General features: G+C 40.9%; 2 protein-coding genes across 4 annotated transcripts in view; one reads left to right on the plus strand and one right to left on the minus strand.

Moving 5' to 3' along the window:
• Nucleotides 1-4,009, plus strand: part of si:ch211-236l14.4 (SITS-binding protein) — a 30,754-nt gene extending 26,745 nt beyond the window's left edge. Inside the window, exons 9-10 of the mRNA XM_034879553.1 lie at nt 1,674-1,853; nt 1,998-4,009. Of these exons, the coding sequence (XP_034735444.1) occupies nt 1,674-1,853; nt 1,998-2,171 (354 nt within the window). The 3' untranslated portion in view covers nt 2,172-4,009. The remainder of the gene's footprint in view (nt 1-1,673; nt 1,854-1,997) is intronic.
• A 6,507-nt stretch (nt 4,010-10,516) lies between these two features.
• cpt1ab (carnitine palmitoyltransferase 1Ab (liver)) overlaps nt 10,517-17,526 on the minus strand; it is a 23,561-nt gene continuing 16,551 nt past the window's right edge. For all 3 annotated transcript variants that reach the window (XM_034879516.1, XM_034879517.1, XM_034879515.1), the window contains 7 exons: nt 17,291-17,407; nt 15,962-16,126; nt 14,663-14,794; nt 14,400-14,552; nt 12,693-12,806; nt 12,431-12,523; nt 10,517-12,331 (listed from right to left, as the gene is read on the minus strand). In XM_034879516.1, the coding sequence (XP_034735407.1) occupies nt 12,248-12,331; nt 12,431-12,523; nt 12,693-12,806; nt 14,400-14,552; nt 14,663-14,794; nt 15,962-16,126; nt 17,291-17,407 (858 nt within the window). In that variant the 3' untranslated portion in view covers nt 10,517-12,247. The remainder of the gene's footprint in view (nt 12,332-12,430; nt 12,524-12,692; nt 12,807-14,399; nt 14,553-14,662; nt 14,795-15,961; nt 16,127-17,290; nt 17,408-17,526) is intronic.

Consider the following 17,526-nt stretch of genomic DNA (forward strand, 5'->3'; position numbering starts at 1 on the left):
ATTCACTTTTCCATGTTGACAAGAGCATTACAATGAGAAAAAATAACTGGAGAAAAAGAAATCAAAGGACATTTAGAGTAGATCAAAATGTGCAATTAATTGTGATTAATTACCGGTCACCTATGACATTAATGCAATTAATCGCGATTAAATATGTTAATCATTTGACAGCACTAGTTGTGACTTGTGTTGTGTGACAATGGTTAAAATAGGCCTTTAGGACAGCCAGACATATGACAGCAGTAATGGTTTCCAATGTGGTCTCTCGCATGGCCTTCAACTTATAAACTCAGAGGGAGGGAATCTCAGAGGAGACACAACTGGTTCATTAAACATGAGGCATTGTCTTTTTATGGGTTTATTACGATAGTTTGAATGTGGCGCACCTTTATTTTCCAGAATGTGTGGTACGTCAGTCACAGACAGGTCACAACAGCAACTGCATTGGAATCAAATAGCAACAAAACCTCAACCCACACAAATGCCTGACTTCTCAATTAGAGAAGGATCCACTCAGACCCGGGACTTTGAGCTCATTCCAACAAATGTTCTCAATCCCAACTCATAAAAAAACATTTTTTTCTCTACATGCGGTGACGTTTTTTTTCCTCATTGGCCACCGTAGAGGATGTGACCCTTCCAGGAATGCAAAAGTAGTTTGGACAGAGGGAGACAGGAGATCGACTTACAGTGTAGGACCGCTAAGTCAACAAATGAGCTGATCTTCAGTCCTGTCCGGGTGTAGTGATGGCACTAATGGTCTTGGCAGAGCTCATTGTTAATAGTATTCTTGTCCTGAAATCCTTGAGGTAGATGATTTAGCAAAGGAAAAGTAATTTTTTGTTGGTTTCAGTTTCTCAGTTGCTCTAGATTTCATGAAATATAAATGCATAATACAGTTATAAAATGCATGATTTGGAATGAAAATACAGGTCAGACAACGGCTCTATACAGACTACTTCATTACTTTTAAGAGAGACAGATTTTTTTTTAACCCTCATATTGTCCTTGGGTCAAATTGACCCGTTTTCAGTTAATTTTGCTTATCTCACAGAAAAAAACGAGGCGTCGAAATAAGCGCTGAAAATGTCGACATGAAAAATATCAAATAACATAAAAAAGCATTCAGAACATTGAGAAAGTCACAAGAATTTGGGGAAAAAGCAATAATAAAGTTGAAGCAAAGTGACCAAACCTTTTTTTTTTCTTTCTTTTTTTAATGTTCATGGTTGACGGGAAGACAACGCAAGGGTTAAGATTATTTTTGGGGCATTTTAGGCTTATATTTTTTAATAGTACAGCTGAAGACATGAAAGGGGGAAAGGACATGCAGCAAAGGGACGCAGGTCGGAGTCGACCCCACGGCCGCTGAGTCGAGGAGTTAACCTCTATATATGGGCGCAGGCTCTACCAGTTGGGCTACCCGGGCACCCAAGGGAGATAGAGCTTTATTGTTTAATGCATGCATTTACACAACGAAACACTGTTGGAGCAATCCAATTTGCAGCATTAAAATAAGAAAACGTAAGTTCACGCATGCACATTCACACCTCAAACATAGGGAGCAATGACAAAAATACATTACTATACAAAAATACAAATAGATTCTCAAACTCCTAATTTACTGTCATGCTCATTATGTTCATGCTCCTCTCTCCATTGGTGATCCACAGGTGCTGAACCTAACACGGGCCTACATAGCAAAGCACCAGAGGGATGTGGTCCCATTAATAGAGAAGTATGCCGAGGAGTGGCAGATGACGGGAAACCCCATCTACAGGCCCATGTGGTGGCTCAGTCCCGGTGACCCCGTGACTTTCACCATCGATGACCAGTTCCTCATCGGAGACGAGGTGACTTAATGATGTTCCGATGGGAAGGAATCAAGTTCCCATCTACTTGGCATCTGATAGCGTATGAATGTAACGTGATGTCTTGCTAATTAAGTGCACGAGCTCCCTGTCGTCTGAATTTACCAAAATAGTGTGTGTTTCCAGGTCCTGGTGGCACCAGTCGTGGAGAAAGGGGCAGTGCAGAGGGATATTTATTTACCTGATGGGGGCTTTCAGTGGCAGGACAGCCAGAACGCTCAGGTGTTCGATGGGGGGACGTTCCTACATGACTACCCTGTGCCCTTGGAAGGGGTGGCTGTTTTTTTACGAAGAACCTGAGTCGTCCGACTTACCCTGTTACTGTTTTGAATCAAATTTTTTCTTTTCTTTTTTTTAATCACTCGTGCTGTTCTCAACTTGCACTTTTCCACTAAAGACCATTGACCCTGTCTCAAGGCTTGAGATATGTAGAAAGTTTTTTTTGTTTTTTGTTTTATACCTGCACTTTACAGTTCAAAAAGAGTTTTTTTTTTTCTTCTTTTGTGGCATTTTTTTTCTCTTCCTTTTTTTAAATGTTAATCGGATTTTTACCTCTTGGCTGATTTGTTTCTGGACTTTTTTGATCTTTTCTGCCTGTTTTTTTTTGTGTAAGTTGCGGAGAAATCGGTGCGTTTACATACTGCATTTCTACAGTCTTTACATGTTTAATTGCTGTCGGCTTTCTTGATAAGGAGGAAGAAAGCAATCTGAATCTCTCAAGAAGACCAAATGAAGATGTAGGAGGAGAAAGGACAAAGGAAAAAGGCTTATTGGAAGGAAATTAGCTGACAGAGAGCTTCGTTCTGAGACTAATGCACCATGTGTTGCTCACTCCTTTGAGAGGCTTTTACTTGAACTTAGCAAGCCAACAGTTCAATGTTTTTATGAATTTACCTCAAGTTATGGGTTTTCACCGCTTTACAGATTCATCAGACAACAACCGATCACCCCTTAGCACTTATTCGTAATGGATTTCTAATGAATCAACATACCACTCTGTTGGACATGTCTTAATGTCCCTTAGTACTGTAGGCCAGATGCATTTGAGGCCAAGCCACTGTAATTGTAACTCTGGCCATTTTTGAATTTAGATTAGATTTGACCTTTTTTTCTAACCTGCTGTTGTATGAGCTTTAAATGGGCTTTTTTTTTTTTTTCCTAAGTCTTTCTGATGTTGTAACGCTCTTTCCTGTGTGAGTGCCAATTTATGTTCTGAAGACGGCCTTGTCGACGACACCACAGAGGTTGAGATGAGAATTTAACGGATAGTTCGACAAGTTGGGAAATACACTAATTCGCCTTTTTTGCAGAGATAGATGGGAAGATGGCTCCCGGCTGTCACGTCTTTAGGCTTAGCTTAGCATAGTTTAGCATAGTGTAAAGACTGGAAACACAGGCTTGTCCAAAGATAACAATATCTGACTACCAGCGCCTCTAAATCTCACTAATTAGCAATCTATATCATGTTTGTTTAATTCATAGTTAAACCAAAGCATAAATGATGATTTGTTGTTTTAAAGGGTAACTACTGTTGTTTTCAACCTGGACCCTTTTTTCTTATGTTTCTGTGTCCTATATACCTGATGGGAACAACAATCTTTGACATTGGTTCAGTATTAAGCAAGACCGCTGCAGTCGGCAGTGCCAAATCAAGCTACAATCCAAGTTAATAAGGCAACTGTCCAGCTTGTTTTTACCTTAGAAAAAGTGCTCGTTTTGCCATTGACAGACTCTTTTCATATTAATATTAATATTAATATTATTAAGTGTCTGACAACATTATGGAAATGATTCCGTCAGCGATAGACCTTTAAAACCTCTTTTTAATTAACCAGAAAAAGCTCTGAAGTTACTAGGGCTAAACCAACCAGACTCCATTTAAAACAACACTACATTTATCGTGTATAAAGCCAACATATTTCCACATGTAAATTGTTAAACTATGTGTTTATTTCAACCAAAACTAGATTTGCAATACGCTGGCTGAGTGGAAAGATGACCCAAAACGGCTATTCATAGTTGTTTTAGTTTTTTAGGTTGACTTTGAGTGTATTTTACAATGCTAAAATTACTGTTTATTTACATGGAGTCTGGTAGGTTTGGCGAACGCAATTTCTCCGGTTCTTATGTTTAAAATAAAGGATGCAGACTGCAAAAATCTTGCTTTGTACTGAACCAACGTCAGTCACAGAGACACAAAAACATAAGTAAATAGGGTTCAGGTTGGAAAAAACGCTAGTTACCCTTTACGAGGGGTTTTGTGCTGGACTATTTTTTGTGTAATAGTATTGACTTCCTCCAATTTCTAGTTTTTATGCTAAGTTAGTAGTGTCCTGGTTGTAGACTTCTTATTTACTAGATACAAGAGTGGTATTATTTCTCACAGGAACATTTTGGACAATGTCCAGAAAATCAGTTCCAGGACAATGTCCACTTGCTCGCTGTAAATTCTCCACACAATGAGCTGCTCTATTTACAAATGGACTTGTGGAACATTACATGGACTTTATACCCGGGGTGGGGGGCAGGGTAAAAACTGTTCCGATCCAACTGATTCGGACCTTTGCGTTCAGCAGTGCACGTTTAAAATGGACTTAAGTCTCAGTAAGAAAGTGAATAAGCGCATTTCCAGAAATGTCCAAATTACCCAAAATACATATATGATGCTCTCATATGTAACACATCTTTCTATTGTAATCATCTTGGATTTTTTAGACATTGATTTAAAGTGCTCATATTATTCTATTGGCCTAATTATTAGGCCTAATTATTCTATTCTATTCTATTATTCTTTTCTTTTAATGTGTTATATATCTTTTTTGTGCACTGCACAGATTTAGGTTCAAAAAAGCCCAAATCCCCCCCAAAGGTCCTTACTATCACCAACAGAAAACACTGTTCCACTCCAAACAGCTCTATTGTAGTCCAGCCTTTACTCCCGTGACAAACGTGCATCACTTTGTAACAAATGTAATAATGCTAGCTGCTAGCACGGCACGCCCTCATACTCTGCTTCTGACTGGCTAGTAGTCCTTACCTAGGTACTGTCAGGGCCCTCATACTCTGCTTCTGACTGGCTAGTAGTCCTTACCTAGGTACTGTCAGGGCCATCATACTCTGCTTCTGACTGGCTAGTAGTCCTTACCTAGGTACTGTCAGGGCACGCCCTCATGCTCTGCTTCTGACTGGCTAGTAGTCCTTACAGTACCTAAGGACTACTACATCCTCCCAACAAAGATGGAACAGAAGTGAGATGCCTCACTCTGTAGCTAAAACAGAGAGCTCAACACACAGGGTGAAAAGAGGAGCTGCAGCACCGTGCAGTACGACAAAAACACACGTTTTTTGAAAACAAAACCATGTTAACCTAATCTGGTACAAGCTCAAAATACAATTATGAATCTGAAAATGAGCGTAACATGAGCACTTTAAAGTAAAGTCACAGAGGTGCAGTTGCCACTTGACTTTAACACTAATGAGTAATTATTATTATTAATGCTTTTGTCATTGTAATCACATCCACATCCATTGGTTGCTTTAGTAAAGAAGTATAGCTTATGTAAGATGTTTTTTTGTATTTGGTTTCAACTCTGAATAGATGCTTTACAATAATTATATGTAAATTAGATAACTGATTTATTTTTAGGATTGTAATGCAAAACTGGCCCATGGAGGAATTTAACCCCCCATGCACCACAATGCATTGCTCTATGAAGCTATTTAGCTGGTTATGGATTTGTGGATTATGGATTTGTTTGAATCTTAACTGGTCAGCAGCGATGATACAGACTCTGAAACCTTATCACTTTTAGTGAACGCTTTACCACGAAACTGTGTTTACTGTATCAACTCGAACACTCGGGTCTACTCAAGCTTATCAAATCACCAAATGTCTTAGTGCAACGCAGTATGTTGGAAACACATTGACGTCTTAATCTCTCCCAGAGCTGAATGTACAATGGACAAACTGTGATTACTCAACCGAGCCCTTCGTGCGAGGAGCTTTTCTAGTCCCCTTTCTAATGCTTTTGTGGAATGCTGTGGTCCGTTCACGTATAAGTTGCAGGAAAAGCTTTGATGTGTTATTCCTTCCCACAACAGACTAGGCAAATCATGTGCTTTAATATGCCACTCTTAAATCTGGACAACACGGGTGTCTGGATTATTGCAGTATCAGCAATGTACATATTTACGATGACTGTGCCATTACAAGTGTTTTTCTCTTCTGTAAATCAGAGAACTTAGAATGACAAAGTTGCAATAAAGTTTACATTTTCTTACTTCACTTTGAGTAATTTAGTTCCCGTTTATTTTATCTCCATTTCATGTATTAGCAGTGACCCCCATGGGGCAGCGGGGTGGGCGAGTAAGCAGGGAGACCAATTTTTTTAAGTGGAGAAGGCAAGCTCTTTTTTTTTCTTCTTTAAATCAGAAAACATCTGGAGTCTGTTAGAATTTCGTAACTAACTTCGTGTTTGTTGGATCTCTGAGGAAGGAGGCTAAGGTTCCAATTGAGAACTAAGAAAAGGTTTAATGCAACAGAATGATGAAGATGATAAGACAAAGACAATAAAACAACAACATGATAACACTGCAGCTGACAGCGGACTGGACCCATGCTTCCCCTGGTGGAGTCAGTGCTGAATCTTCCTAAATCACACACATTCATCCCCTGCACCGGGGGGGAGGTTCCTTTCCACCTTGTGCATTCAAATCCATTCTCATTGGTCCGTTGTTGGCATGGCAACAAGCCGGCGCATCTTTGCCGTCCAATGAGGAAGGACCTGCCTTCAAACTCTGCTCCTTTGGGGTCGTTTTTTGGTTCCAGATCAAAAGGGTCTGTCGTGTAAATATGAAACTCTGACCTCAATACAGTTTAATCAGCATTGTTTTGTCTTAGCCTGGACTAAGACCCCAGGGGACAGGAGACAGAAGGTTCCTTCCTGGTGTAAAACAATCGGGTTCTTTCTATATGTTAAATAGTTTTCAGTTCTAATTGATCTGGTAGAGACAGAAGGGGGTAGGTGAGACACAAAAAAGGGCCCTCCTGACCTCTGAAACAGACAAAATGTATATAAATCCCATCCTGGCTGCATCACACATAAAAGAGAAATGCATTGTTTTCACAACATTGTTTATAACTTTTTATAATAAGTCCAAAAATATGCCAATATGGGAAATGCATGAACGATGATATACTTAGGAATTAATAGTTTTTACTGGTGGTATTTGTTACATCCACGTCCGTGTCGGCTTTCACAGGAGCATGCCAGTGTACGTATGCGTGTGTGTGGCTCTTATTATTAACACCCCCTCGCTCTTTCGTCTCCTCATGTCAGAAAGTCTATATATCCGTGAACATGCTGACGACTACCATCTCCACTAATTCCACTTCAACCTAATAAAGGTTATTTATAGATTTGGTGAGCATGTGGTGGGAGAGATTCTCAGGGGAATCACATTCAGCTCAGCCTCCGCTAAGCTTCTCTTCCTTGCCTTCCTCTCCTGCTGCCCCTTGGCTGAGCTCCACCGTGGGGCCCCAGGCCCTGCCCCTTTAGGGCGGTTGGACAGGTGCAGCTGGCCTCAGACACGAACGGTCCCCCCACGCCAACCGCTTAGCCCCCCCCCTCTCCGTTTACCCCCCTGCCTTAATCACTTCAATTCACATGGCACTTTTTCTTTTTTCTTTTTAAATCCGGGCGCAGTTCTCAGACAGATAAAATTCAAAAGACATACTAGTGTGGCTCCATGGTTTGTGAGGTGATGAAGTTATAGTGTTGGGGGGGGGGAGGGATAGGGGAAAGTCGAGAGCTCGAGTCGGGTAACTTTGTGAGCGCAAACCTTATGTGACCTTGATTATTCTATGATGTTTTTATTTCATTTATTTTCAGAATTGTCCTTTAATCTGTGTACATTTAACTTGTTTTTTTATGTCTGGTATTGATTGCTTACTCTCTGAGGTTCATTTCAATGTGAAAGCATGGCACAATAACACAATTCCTCCCAAAATTCTTGCGGTCAGAGATATCCGGCCTTAAACTAACATTTAGAAGCAGGACACAGCGGTCCAATCATTTTTTTCCTCATTCACTGAAACAACATTTAACATTGGAACCAATTAGTTTGGAGCCTTACGCAAGTTGTCCAGCAGACAGTGCAGGAAAAAACAAATTGTCCTGCCAAAACCCGAATCAAGAATGACATTCATCAACATACAGTAGCTGCAATGAGAACAATGTTATTATCCAAATTTAACAGCTACCAGTGATAACCAACAGACAAAATGGGAACATGCCTGCTCCTGCGTGAACTATTAGCTTATAAAACAGGAGAGGCAACGGTGGCTACCCTCTTTTCTTTGAGGGTGTTGTGGGGCAAGTGGCACATGAATTAAACTGGTGACAAGCAGTGGCTGCAGATCTCTCCCAAAGTCTACTTTTAGAAAGTGCAAGTCAAGGTTTTAGGTTTCAGTGACTGCTGTTCAGTGAATGGGTTTTCCAGCTTGCCAATTAGGAGTACAATTTAAAGGCTTGTAGTCCAGAAGCCAGCCAGTTGAAGTATGTTGATTATGCTGTATGGATTTGTCATAGTTTGCCTGCATGTCCTGTGCTTTGACAAACTGCAGGTTCCCAGAGAAGATGTGGAGTAAGCACATCTCAGGAATGCAGTCTTGAAATGTTAGCCAGCTAACGGAAGCCCAAGGCAGGGTGACATCCAAACGGGTGGACCATTGTGGAGTTGTGTGCGTGTGTGTGACAGGGAGAGAGAAAGAGACTGTGGCCACATGGTGGCTGGTAGCTAGAGGAAAACTGTCACGTCTAATCACTTCCTGCCTCCGTCCTTCTTTCAAATCTGTCACCTCGCAATGCCTTTAAACGTCTTGCATTTAATTTAAGTTAATAGGTGAATATGCCCCGAGCAGCCCCAGTAGAGGGACATATTAATACCCTCAGAGACGGAACTGGCTCCCAGGTGCCATCCACTTGAGCCCAAGCACCTGGCTTGATGGTTTGCTACAGCTTTCCTTTGATTAAGTCAACACTGAGCTAAAGAAGGAAGACTAACGACATAGTTAGTAGTGTTCAGCAAGCAAGGATTTCAAAAATGGAAATATGCGTTAGAGAAATGGATTCAGTGAGGTGGAGGAGGAGCTCCTGGCGGGAGGAGGAGCTCCTGCTGTAGCTACCGAAGGTGGCAGCGAAGCGGATCTGGGTCTGTCCTCGGCGGGCTGCAGTGCCGTCCGATATCGTGGGATCAGTAATAATTTGCGAGTTTCATGACCGGTTCAAAATGTCTCGTCGTTGGTTTTCACACCTGATGCGACCGGCATGGGTGTACACATGAACTGTACTGAGACCACCTTTTCAAGTGACACGGATCATGTTCACACAAACAAACTGCTTGGGGTCATGTGTTCTTGGATCGGGGCCCAGGTGCCTGATGTAAAAGCCCCCGTACTGCCTTATATATCACTATATTTTTATAAACCCTGTCTTGAATTGTCATTTGTATTTTACTTAAAGGTCGCATGACGTGGTGCTCTTTGGATGCTTTTGTATAGGCCTTAGTGGTCCCCTAATACTGTATCTGAAGTCTCTTAATATAGACCTTAGTGGTCCCCTAATACTGTATCTGAAGTCTCTTTTATATAGACCTTAGTGGTCCCCTAATACTGTATCTGAAGTCTCTTTTATATAAACCTTAGTGGTCCCCTAATACTGTATCTGAAGTCTCTTTTATATAGACCTTAGTGGTCCCCTAATACTGTATCTGAAGTCTCTTTTATATAGACCTTAGTGGTCCCCTAATGCTGTATCTGAAGTCTCTTTTATATAGACCTTAGTGGTCCCCTAATACTGTATCTGAAGTCTCTTTTATATAGACCTTAGTGGTCCTCTAATACTGTATCTGAAGTCTCTTTTATATAGACCTTAGTGGTCCCCTAATACTGTATCTGAAGTCTCTTTTATATAGACCTTAGTGGTCCCCTAATACTGTATCTCTAGTCTCTTTCCCAAAATTTAGCCTTGGGTACAGAATTACAGCCACTAGAGCCAGTCCCACAATGGGATTTCCCTGCCCTTTATGACCTCATAAGGAGCAAGATTCCAAATCGGCCCATCTGAGCTTTCATTTTCTCAAAGTAAGAGCAGGATACCCAGGGCTTGGTTTACACCTATCACCATTTCTAGCCACTGGGGAGCCATAGGCAGGCTGGGGGAACTCATATTACTGTAAAAAAAAAAAAAAAAAGAAAACTCATAAAAGTCCCATTTTCATGCCAAGTGACCTTTAACATCAATCAATACGTTTCCACCATAAATTGCAGCATGAAATCTTATCAGAATGCAGGAAATGAAATGAGCTTAAAATGTTGGTTCAGTGAAAGGTCTCAACAACTATAGGATGGCCTGCCATGCAATTTGATACACACATGCATGTCCTCATGAATTGTAATAACCTTTTTGATCCTGACATCATCAGGTCGGGGAGAAACAATAGGCTTGAGAAACAATTAATTATCAAAATGGATCTGTTAAACGACTAATTGTGAAATGAGGGAAATTGAGTGGTTTTCTTCCTGAAGTCAGGAAAAAAAGAACCGGTTGTGATTAGGATATAACATACTCTGAGGCATACTCAGCTGTTGGACATTCACTTTATTGTTAAAACTCATTTTGGTATATCAGCTGCCTGCCTTTTTACACCATCTTTAAATTAAAAGGCAAACATATACAGCTTCATCTTCAAAAACCATGCAGCAGTGTAAACATGAGGTCTACCGAGATAAGAGGTCATTCAACTACAACATACTGGCAAAGTCTGTGATATCAAGTGATGACACAGTCATTTCAAAAACAGGAGGCCTTTGCTCATCGTTAGCCACATTCAGCAGGTAAATATGCATGTTTGCTTTGTGAATAGAGGTTAAAACATGGAGAAAAAAATAAATAATATAATGAACTCACACGTGTACATTTCGGAAATGGATTCCTATGTGACAGCCCCTCTATATCTGGACTTCCGAAGCATTACTCTCAGAAAAAACTATTTACTACCATACTGCACCTCATAGTGACAGTTAAAATGCCTCTATGCCTGTAACTGACAACTTGTTTGCTCATAAAAAGTTTACAATCCATCTTGATCTGACAAAAGGCTGCCAATGTAGCCAGGAATTGGTTAGTTTGAACTAAAGGACCAGTCGCGGAGTGCATAACAGAGATATAAGTACAGTTGACCCATTTTTTTTTTTAAACAAAAGTAACATAACAAAGGTCACTGTCGGCCTCGCACTGCCATTCTTTCACTGCCAACTTTTAATGTTACACCCCCAACCAGCTCCTCGGGATCCCAAGGCATTGTTCTGAATTTCAATTTCTTCTACTGCTGCTGCACATGTGCACGGCGACATGAGCGCTAATCTTCCGATACCCTACAATACTAGGCCAAGTTAGGAAAACCTGAGTATGAAAACGACAAACACATACAAAATGATCTGTACAATTATATTGTATATGTACTGCACAATATTGCCGCAATATCTACATTCTGTATTGTGGCAATGTTGATCTATTGATCAGAAAGTGGCTCCTTAGTCTTCTGTGTCCGTATCCAGGATCACACTGGTACAGGGTCACTTTCCACATCAGACATGAATATTTGTAATTCATATGTTGATAGATCAACTGGCTCTGTAGGTAAAAAATAACTTTTATAACCTAGCTAATCAGACCTAGTGCTGAGGCCGAGCCATATAAAATGAATAAAAAGCAACATGCCTATTTGTTGAGGATATTAAACTTCACGTTTGCTGCTTTGGCTAGTTGCACATGAGTCAGGTGCTGCAATTGGAAAGACCAGAAGAAGCCAAAGAAAAACTAAAAGAAGTCATAGGTTTTTCAAAATTGGGAGAAAAACTAGTAAAAACATTGCTCCATCTCTCAACTTAAAATGTGAGTGTAATATTGCATGACGCTACTGAACAATCCTTTAGCTGAAATGTGTCTTAATGTGGTGTTACAGACTTGATATCAGACTAGATCTTTCATTTTCTTCTTCCCTTTCTGTCCTTTTTTGTGTAAGCGGGTCACTGAAGCACCCTTGAAAAAGTCCTGTGAATAAAAACTTTGATCTGTGCACTACCTGTACCCAATAACACCAGAATCTCACCTTGCTTATAATATACAGTACACATGAACGCCTCACAAATATGGTGACAAATTCCTATCAATCATCCTTATTTCTGTAATTTCCGTAACAATTAAAGTTAAATACCCCAAAGTCCAATATTTGATTCTGTACAAGCTTCAGGACGAATACATTTCTTGCTGAAAACAACTTTTTATGTTATAATATACCCATGGAGAGGACAATCACTTGGTTTTCTTGTCCAGCTGGAAGAGATCCAGGATGTCAAGCATGGCCTGTCTGATGTTGCTGCCAAAACGATGGGAGTCCTAAAATAAATCAAAAGAGGGGAAAGAGGCTTTTAACAAGTCTCTTCAAGTAATCAAATAGAATAGAAGAATCCAAATTGGCTATGGAACTGAACTTACGGTTTCTGGGCTTGAGTGTTTGCTGGAGATGTGGAAGTTGATGAGGTTCTCACCAACAATAATGTAGGAGACACCATAACCATCATCAGCCACCTTAAGAACACAAGAGAAAAAGTTACCTCAAGAACTGTCCAGAAAGAAAGTGGGAATTTCTGTTCCTGATGAAACAAATGTTTCCATGCATAAAAGGACAATAATTGCACAACTTTGTGTTTTCCAATTGCAGAATGACTGCACAACAAATGACGGATTGATAACTTACTGGACCAAATCCACCTCCGGAGGACACCAACTCGGGGTGTCTGACCAGATCGAACAGTTCAACCTGCTGCATGGGCGTCTGACTGGTGGACAGCCTCCACGGCTCAGACAGGACCTAAACATAAAAGGCGACACACAATTACTTCAGCGGTCACACCGAACTCACGCTGTGTTCTCGAGCCAGGCAACAATGTTTTTCTAGCGTGATGTAGATGCCTTTCGTTGAGACTTTTGAGATACTCAGCTGAAAGTTAATGAGGGAAGGCCAGAATCAGAATCCAAATCCAGAACATGTTTTATATACCAGGAGCTGGATCTATCGATTTGTAAGCTGAAGGTGAAGAAATGCGCGTTTTCATTCTTTTGCCTGAGTAAAATAATATAGCTGCTTTAACATTTGTTAGTATGGTACTGTATAACACAGGATGTATACGGAGCCCCACTTACTTTTACCAGAGAAAGGAAAGTAGAAGTCTACTAATAATTGCATGTGCCTGTTAACTTCATGAGCCAGTTTAATCAGAACGGAAACTTAAAGTGACTATATGTACATTTTTTATGTTTCTGAAACTCTTTATTTTTCCATACAATGGTCTTGAATGACCTCTAACAGCAAACAGGACGAACAGTGAAAAGAACGCCGATTTTTCTCGCAAAGTCACTGACTGATTTGCGGCAGGTAGAACAGCGCTACAGAGCACGCATTCTGATGGGTCATCGAACAGCCTGTGTTAGAGTATGCCAGCGGAGCATGGTAAGTATGAGATTTCTTTATATAGGTATTTTAATCTTATTTTAGGTGTTATCTGTTGAAGTTATGGCTGATACTGGGACAGGAAATTAAACGAAGACTATAAGCCAAAAGAGAAAGTGAAAGAAAACGGGCGATAAAGTGAGTCCCCCTTGGCCGGGCTCAGATAGAGACAATTAAGGGATTGTAAATGATTAAAAAGCGACCCCGAAATGGCCCTCAGGTATTTTATATGTCTATTTCATTCATAAAATAACTTAACGGTGCGCGATGAGGTTGTACCTCAGTAGCCAACATTAAATTGCGTCCCTCTTCCATTTAGCACGGACGTTTTCCTTTTAGTTTGTGTTAGTGTTTGCCTACTATTTTCTTTTTCCTTGTCCAGCTGTAACGTTACTTGTGGAAAGCGTCCTTGGCTTTCATGAAATGCACTATATCAATCAAAGTTAATATGACGTTGGTTGCCACAACAATCTGTCAATGCTTTGGCTCGTGACACGCTGACAGTGATAACGGTACGCGCTTTAGCTCCCGATACATCCAAAGTAGGCTAAGTCACCGTATGCAAAACTTGAAATGCATCAATGCATCTGGAACTTATTCTTTTATTGTAAATGAGGGATTTTCTGGTTGAGCAAAACATTCGTTGCGACTATATGCCCTCCCAATAACGCTAACTCAGATATACAGTGGGTTTTACAGCACCATAAAGAAAAGACCTTTACAACAGCAAGTGTGGTAAAAACACTACTGCATAAACTAACAGCTACATGTAGCCACTTTAAACTAAAACAGGTACTCCACGTCACTTTGTTTGCTGTTGTTAATAAATAAGAATATAGACCCTGGTCTGTGCTGATTCACACGGACAATATCACATTGGTGGCAATTTACAAGAGCCATTGTTCCAGCTTTAAGAGCAGAAATCTCACAGTGATTTTCAACAGCGTTGCATACCTCCTTGAGGAAGGGTGAGTCTTCTCCCAGGTATTTGGAAACTACATAGAGACAGAAGAGGTGGCGATCGATGCCGTCTCCTGTCATTGCCAGGCGGTACATGGTTTGGTGCTTCTCTGCCGCCACCTTGAGCAACCTGAGACGCTCTTCTCTCTGAAATGGACAAGAAAGAGATGAAAGAAAACCACGACAGACTAATGAAGAGCGGGATCTGCATTCTGGATTGACAATCAGGGAGCTACAGATGGGGAGGGGGGTCTTACTGTCTCGTCTCTGATCATGGCACGAACAAAGGCACAGGTCTCCATGGTGCAGGAGCGCACAGTTTCTGTTCGGCCCTCACGGAACAGACGTGTCATGGAGGCTTCGTATGTCAGGCAGAACTTGCCTTTGTCCTGTTAAGACAGTATGGATTAGCATTTAAAGGTTTTACAAATTATTAATGAGTTCAGAGTAGACGTTGATAAATACAAAAAGGCATCGAATACCAATTAAAAACATTGAGAAGACCATATCAATACAGTGTTTCCCCCAGATTAGAAAGCAATTTGTGGCGCAGGGGAAAATGACGTTATTTGCGACATAATTACGCAATAGTTTGCAGAAAGCTTAGTGGTTGTGTCAGCAAGGTAGATCGAAAGAAATAGATCCAAATAAATCGTTAGCCAAATAATCACAAATTCAATACAGGAATTTATTTTACCTTATAATTTATTTAATTAAAAAATAAAAATTCTAAAAAAAAAGGAGGGAAAAAGATCAATAAAGAACTCTCAAAGAAGGCTGGCTCGCCCAGGGCCAGGCCAGCTCAGTGGCGTCTTTCTCCCGTTGCGTCCCGCTGTCTATCCTACCTACACAGGCCCCGCACCCTGCCCTTCTCCCCTTTCTACCTGCCTGCCTGCGCACACTTGGAGGGGAGGGGCTGCTCCTCACAAAACAGGGTCAGAGAGAGGTGACTGTTTTGGCGGCCACAGGAGAGAAATACCTTGCGTGCTTGCTGGACAATACTGGTGACTTTTTTACAGAAAGTCGCCAGATTTGTCACTAGTTGCTTTTGTGAAAAAGAAGTCGCTAAGGGGGTCTGAAAAGTTGCTGCATCTAGTGTCAACACTGTGTTCATGGAGACAGACGCTGTGTGCACGGAAGGTGGGATGTTTGGGAAACACCGCAATAACGTAACTAAACTCCCATTAACAAGGTCCCTATCCAAGGCTATCATTTGATGCTAATTGCCAAATATCAACATGTGTAAACTTTACAAAGACATTCAATTATTGTCACCGTCATAGTGCTTGTGCTGTGTATTGGATTATTAAGTAAACTGAAGCTTAACAAATTAAATCATTCATTTACAATGTTTCATAGTCTTCAATGACCTGTTGGTTAGCAAGTAAAGACTGCCCTCTGCTGAAATTTCAGAGGAACTTCACAGGACTGGAAACACTATAATTATAATCTTAAAATGCAAAGGCCACTATATAACAATTACTGTAAATAAATGCTTACAACTGTTATTAAGTCATACCACTGTGCTTAAAAAACAGTGAGATGTTTGTACATACCCTGTATTGGGCCAGCTGTAGGGCGATCTGGATGAAGGCATCAGGACTGGTGCGGCACTTCTTTATCAGACCCTTGCCAAAGTCTTTGAAGGGGAAAATGTGAGAGTCCACGTCATCGGCCAGAGTTCTGGCTAATGTCAGAGAGCTTTCAATGACCTCCTGGCACTAGAGGACATGACGGAGTCATATGTTAGACCAAAGGGATGCAGCATGGCTTGGCTAATAACATACTTATAAAACACAACAATTAAGAAATCAGATTTATAACATGTATATCAGTGGTACTGGTAGGACAAGTATTACTCGTTAGTCTCAAAACCAGTTGTTGCACGGTCGCGTTCTTTTATTTCACTAAAGGTCCTATGACATGGTGCTCTTTGGATGATTTTATATAGACCTCAGTGGTCCCTTAATACTGTTTCTGAAGTCTCTTTAAATAGACCTTAATGGACCCTAATACTGTATCTGAGGTCTCTTTTATATAGACCTTAGTGGTCCCCTAATACTGTGTCTGAAGTCTCTTTTATATAGACCTCAGCGGTCCCCTAATAATGTATCTGAAGTCTCTTTCCCAAAATTCAGCCTTGGTGCAGAATTACAGCCACTAGAGACAGTCCCAACAATGAGTTTTCCTTAGTATGTGTCATTTCTGTGCCATGATGTCTCTCTCTGATGGGTGGGCCAACTTCTCTGGGTAGGCCAAGCAGAAAAAGGGGAGGTAACCTTGTCCCTTAAGAGCTCATCAGGATACCCGGGGCTCAGTTTACACCTATCACTATTTCTAGTCACTGGGGGACCATAGGCAGGCTGGGGAAACGCATAGTAATGTTAAAAAAACGTATAAAGTGAAATGTTCATGCCAAGGGATCTTTAAACAATATTAATAATAAAAATAATAATAAAATCAAACACTGGTGCACATAGTTCAAGCTACCAGCAGAGGGAAGCCAAGGCCTGTGAAAATCAAATCTCTGGTATTAGCCCAGTGTGTGAGAAGTTCAAGTAGTCTTAAACTATTAGTATGCTTCCTCAGCAGTGCTCTTCAGATGGTCCACCAGCATTGTGAACCCCCTTACACAGCATCCGTCTGCTTACCAGAGCCAACACTTTGACACTCACACCCACTTCACACACTGATTGACCAGCTGCGCTAAGGTGAGGAAGTAAGCAGGGTTGGAACTTCTCTCTCTCTCTCTCTCTTTCTCTCTTTTCATTATTTACTTCACTTTTGAAACAAGTGCAACACAATACTATGATTGGCTTCCAGGAGAGACTGTATGAAAGTGTGCGCAGTAATCCCCATGTTTAAACGTTTAACCCAGCCCCTACCTCAGCAGGGATGTCCCATGACAGCTTTAGAGGACCTGGCAGGTTGGGGTGAGGCTCCCCACGGCAGTGACCATCCTCAGTATATCCCAACTTTATAGGGTCCATGGAGAGAACATGCTGCAACAAAAAAAATAATCAAGTTTTAACATGACTAACTCAGTTAAAGAATACAGGATTATTTACATTTTGGTCTTAAAAGCTTTGATTTACAACAATCATATCAATCAGAAAATAAC

The sequence above is a fragment of the Etheostoma cragini genome, chromosome 8, assembly GCF_013103735.1.
Source record: "Etheostoma cragini isolate CJK2018 chromosome 8, CSU_Ecrag_1.0, whole genome shotgun sequence".
NCBI classification, from domain to species: Eukaryota; Metazoa; Chordata; class Actinopteri; order Perciformes; family Percidae; genus Etheostoma; species Etheostoma cragini.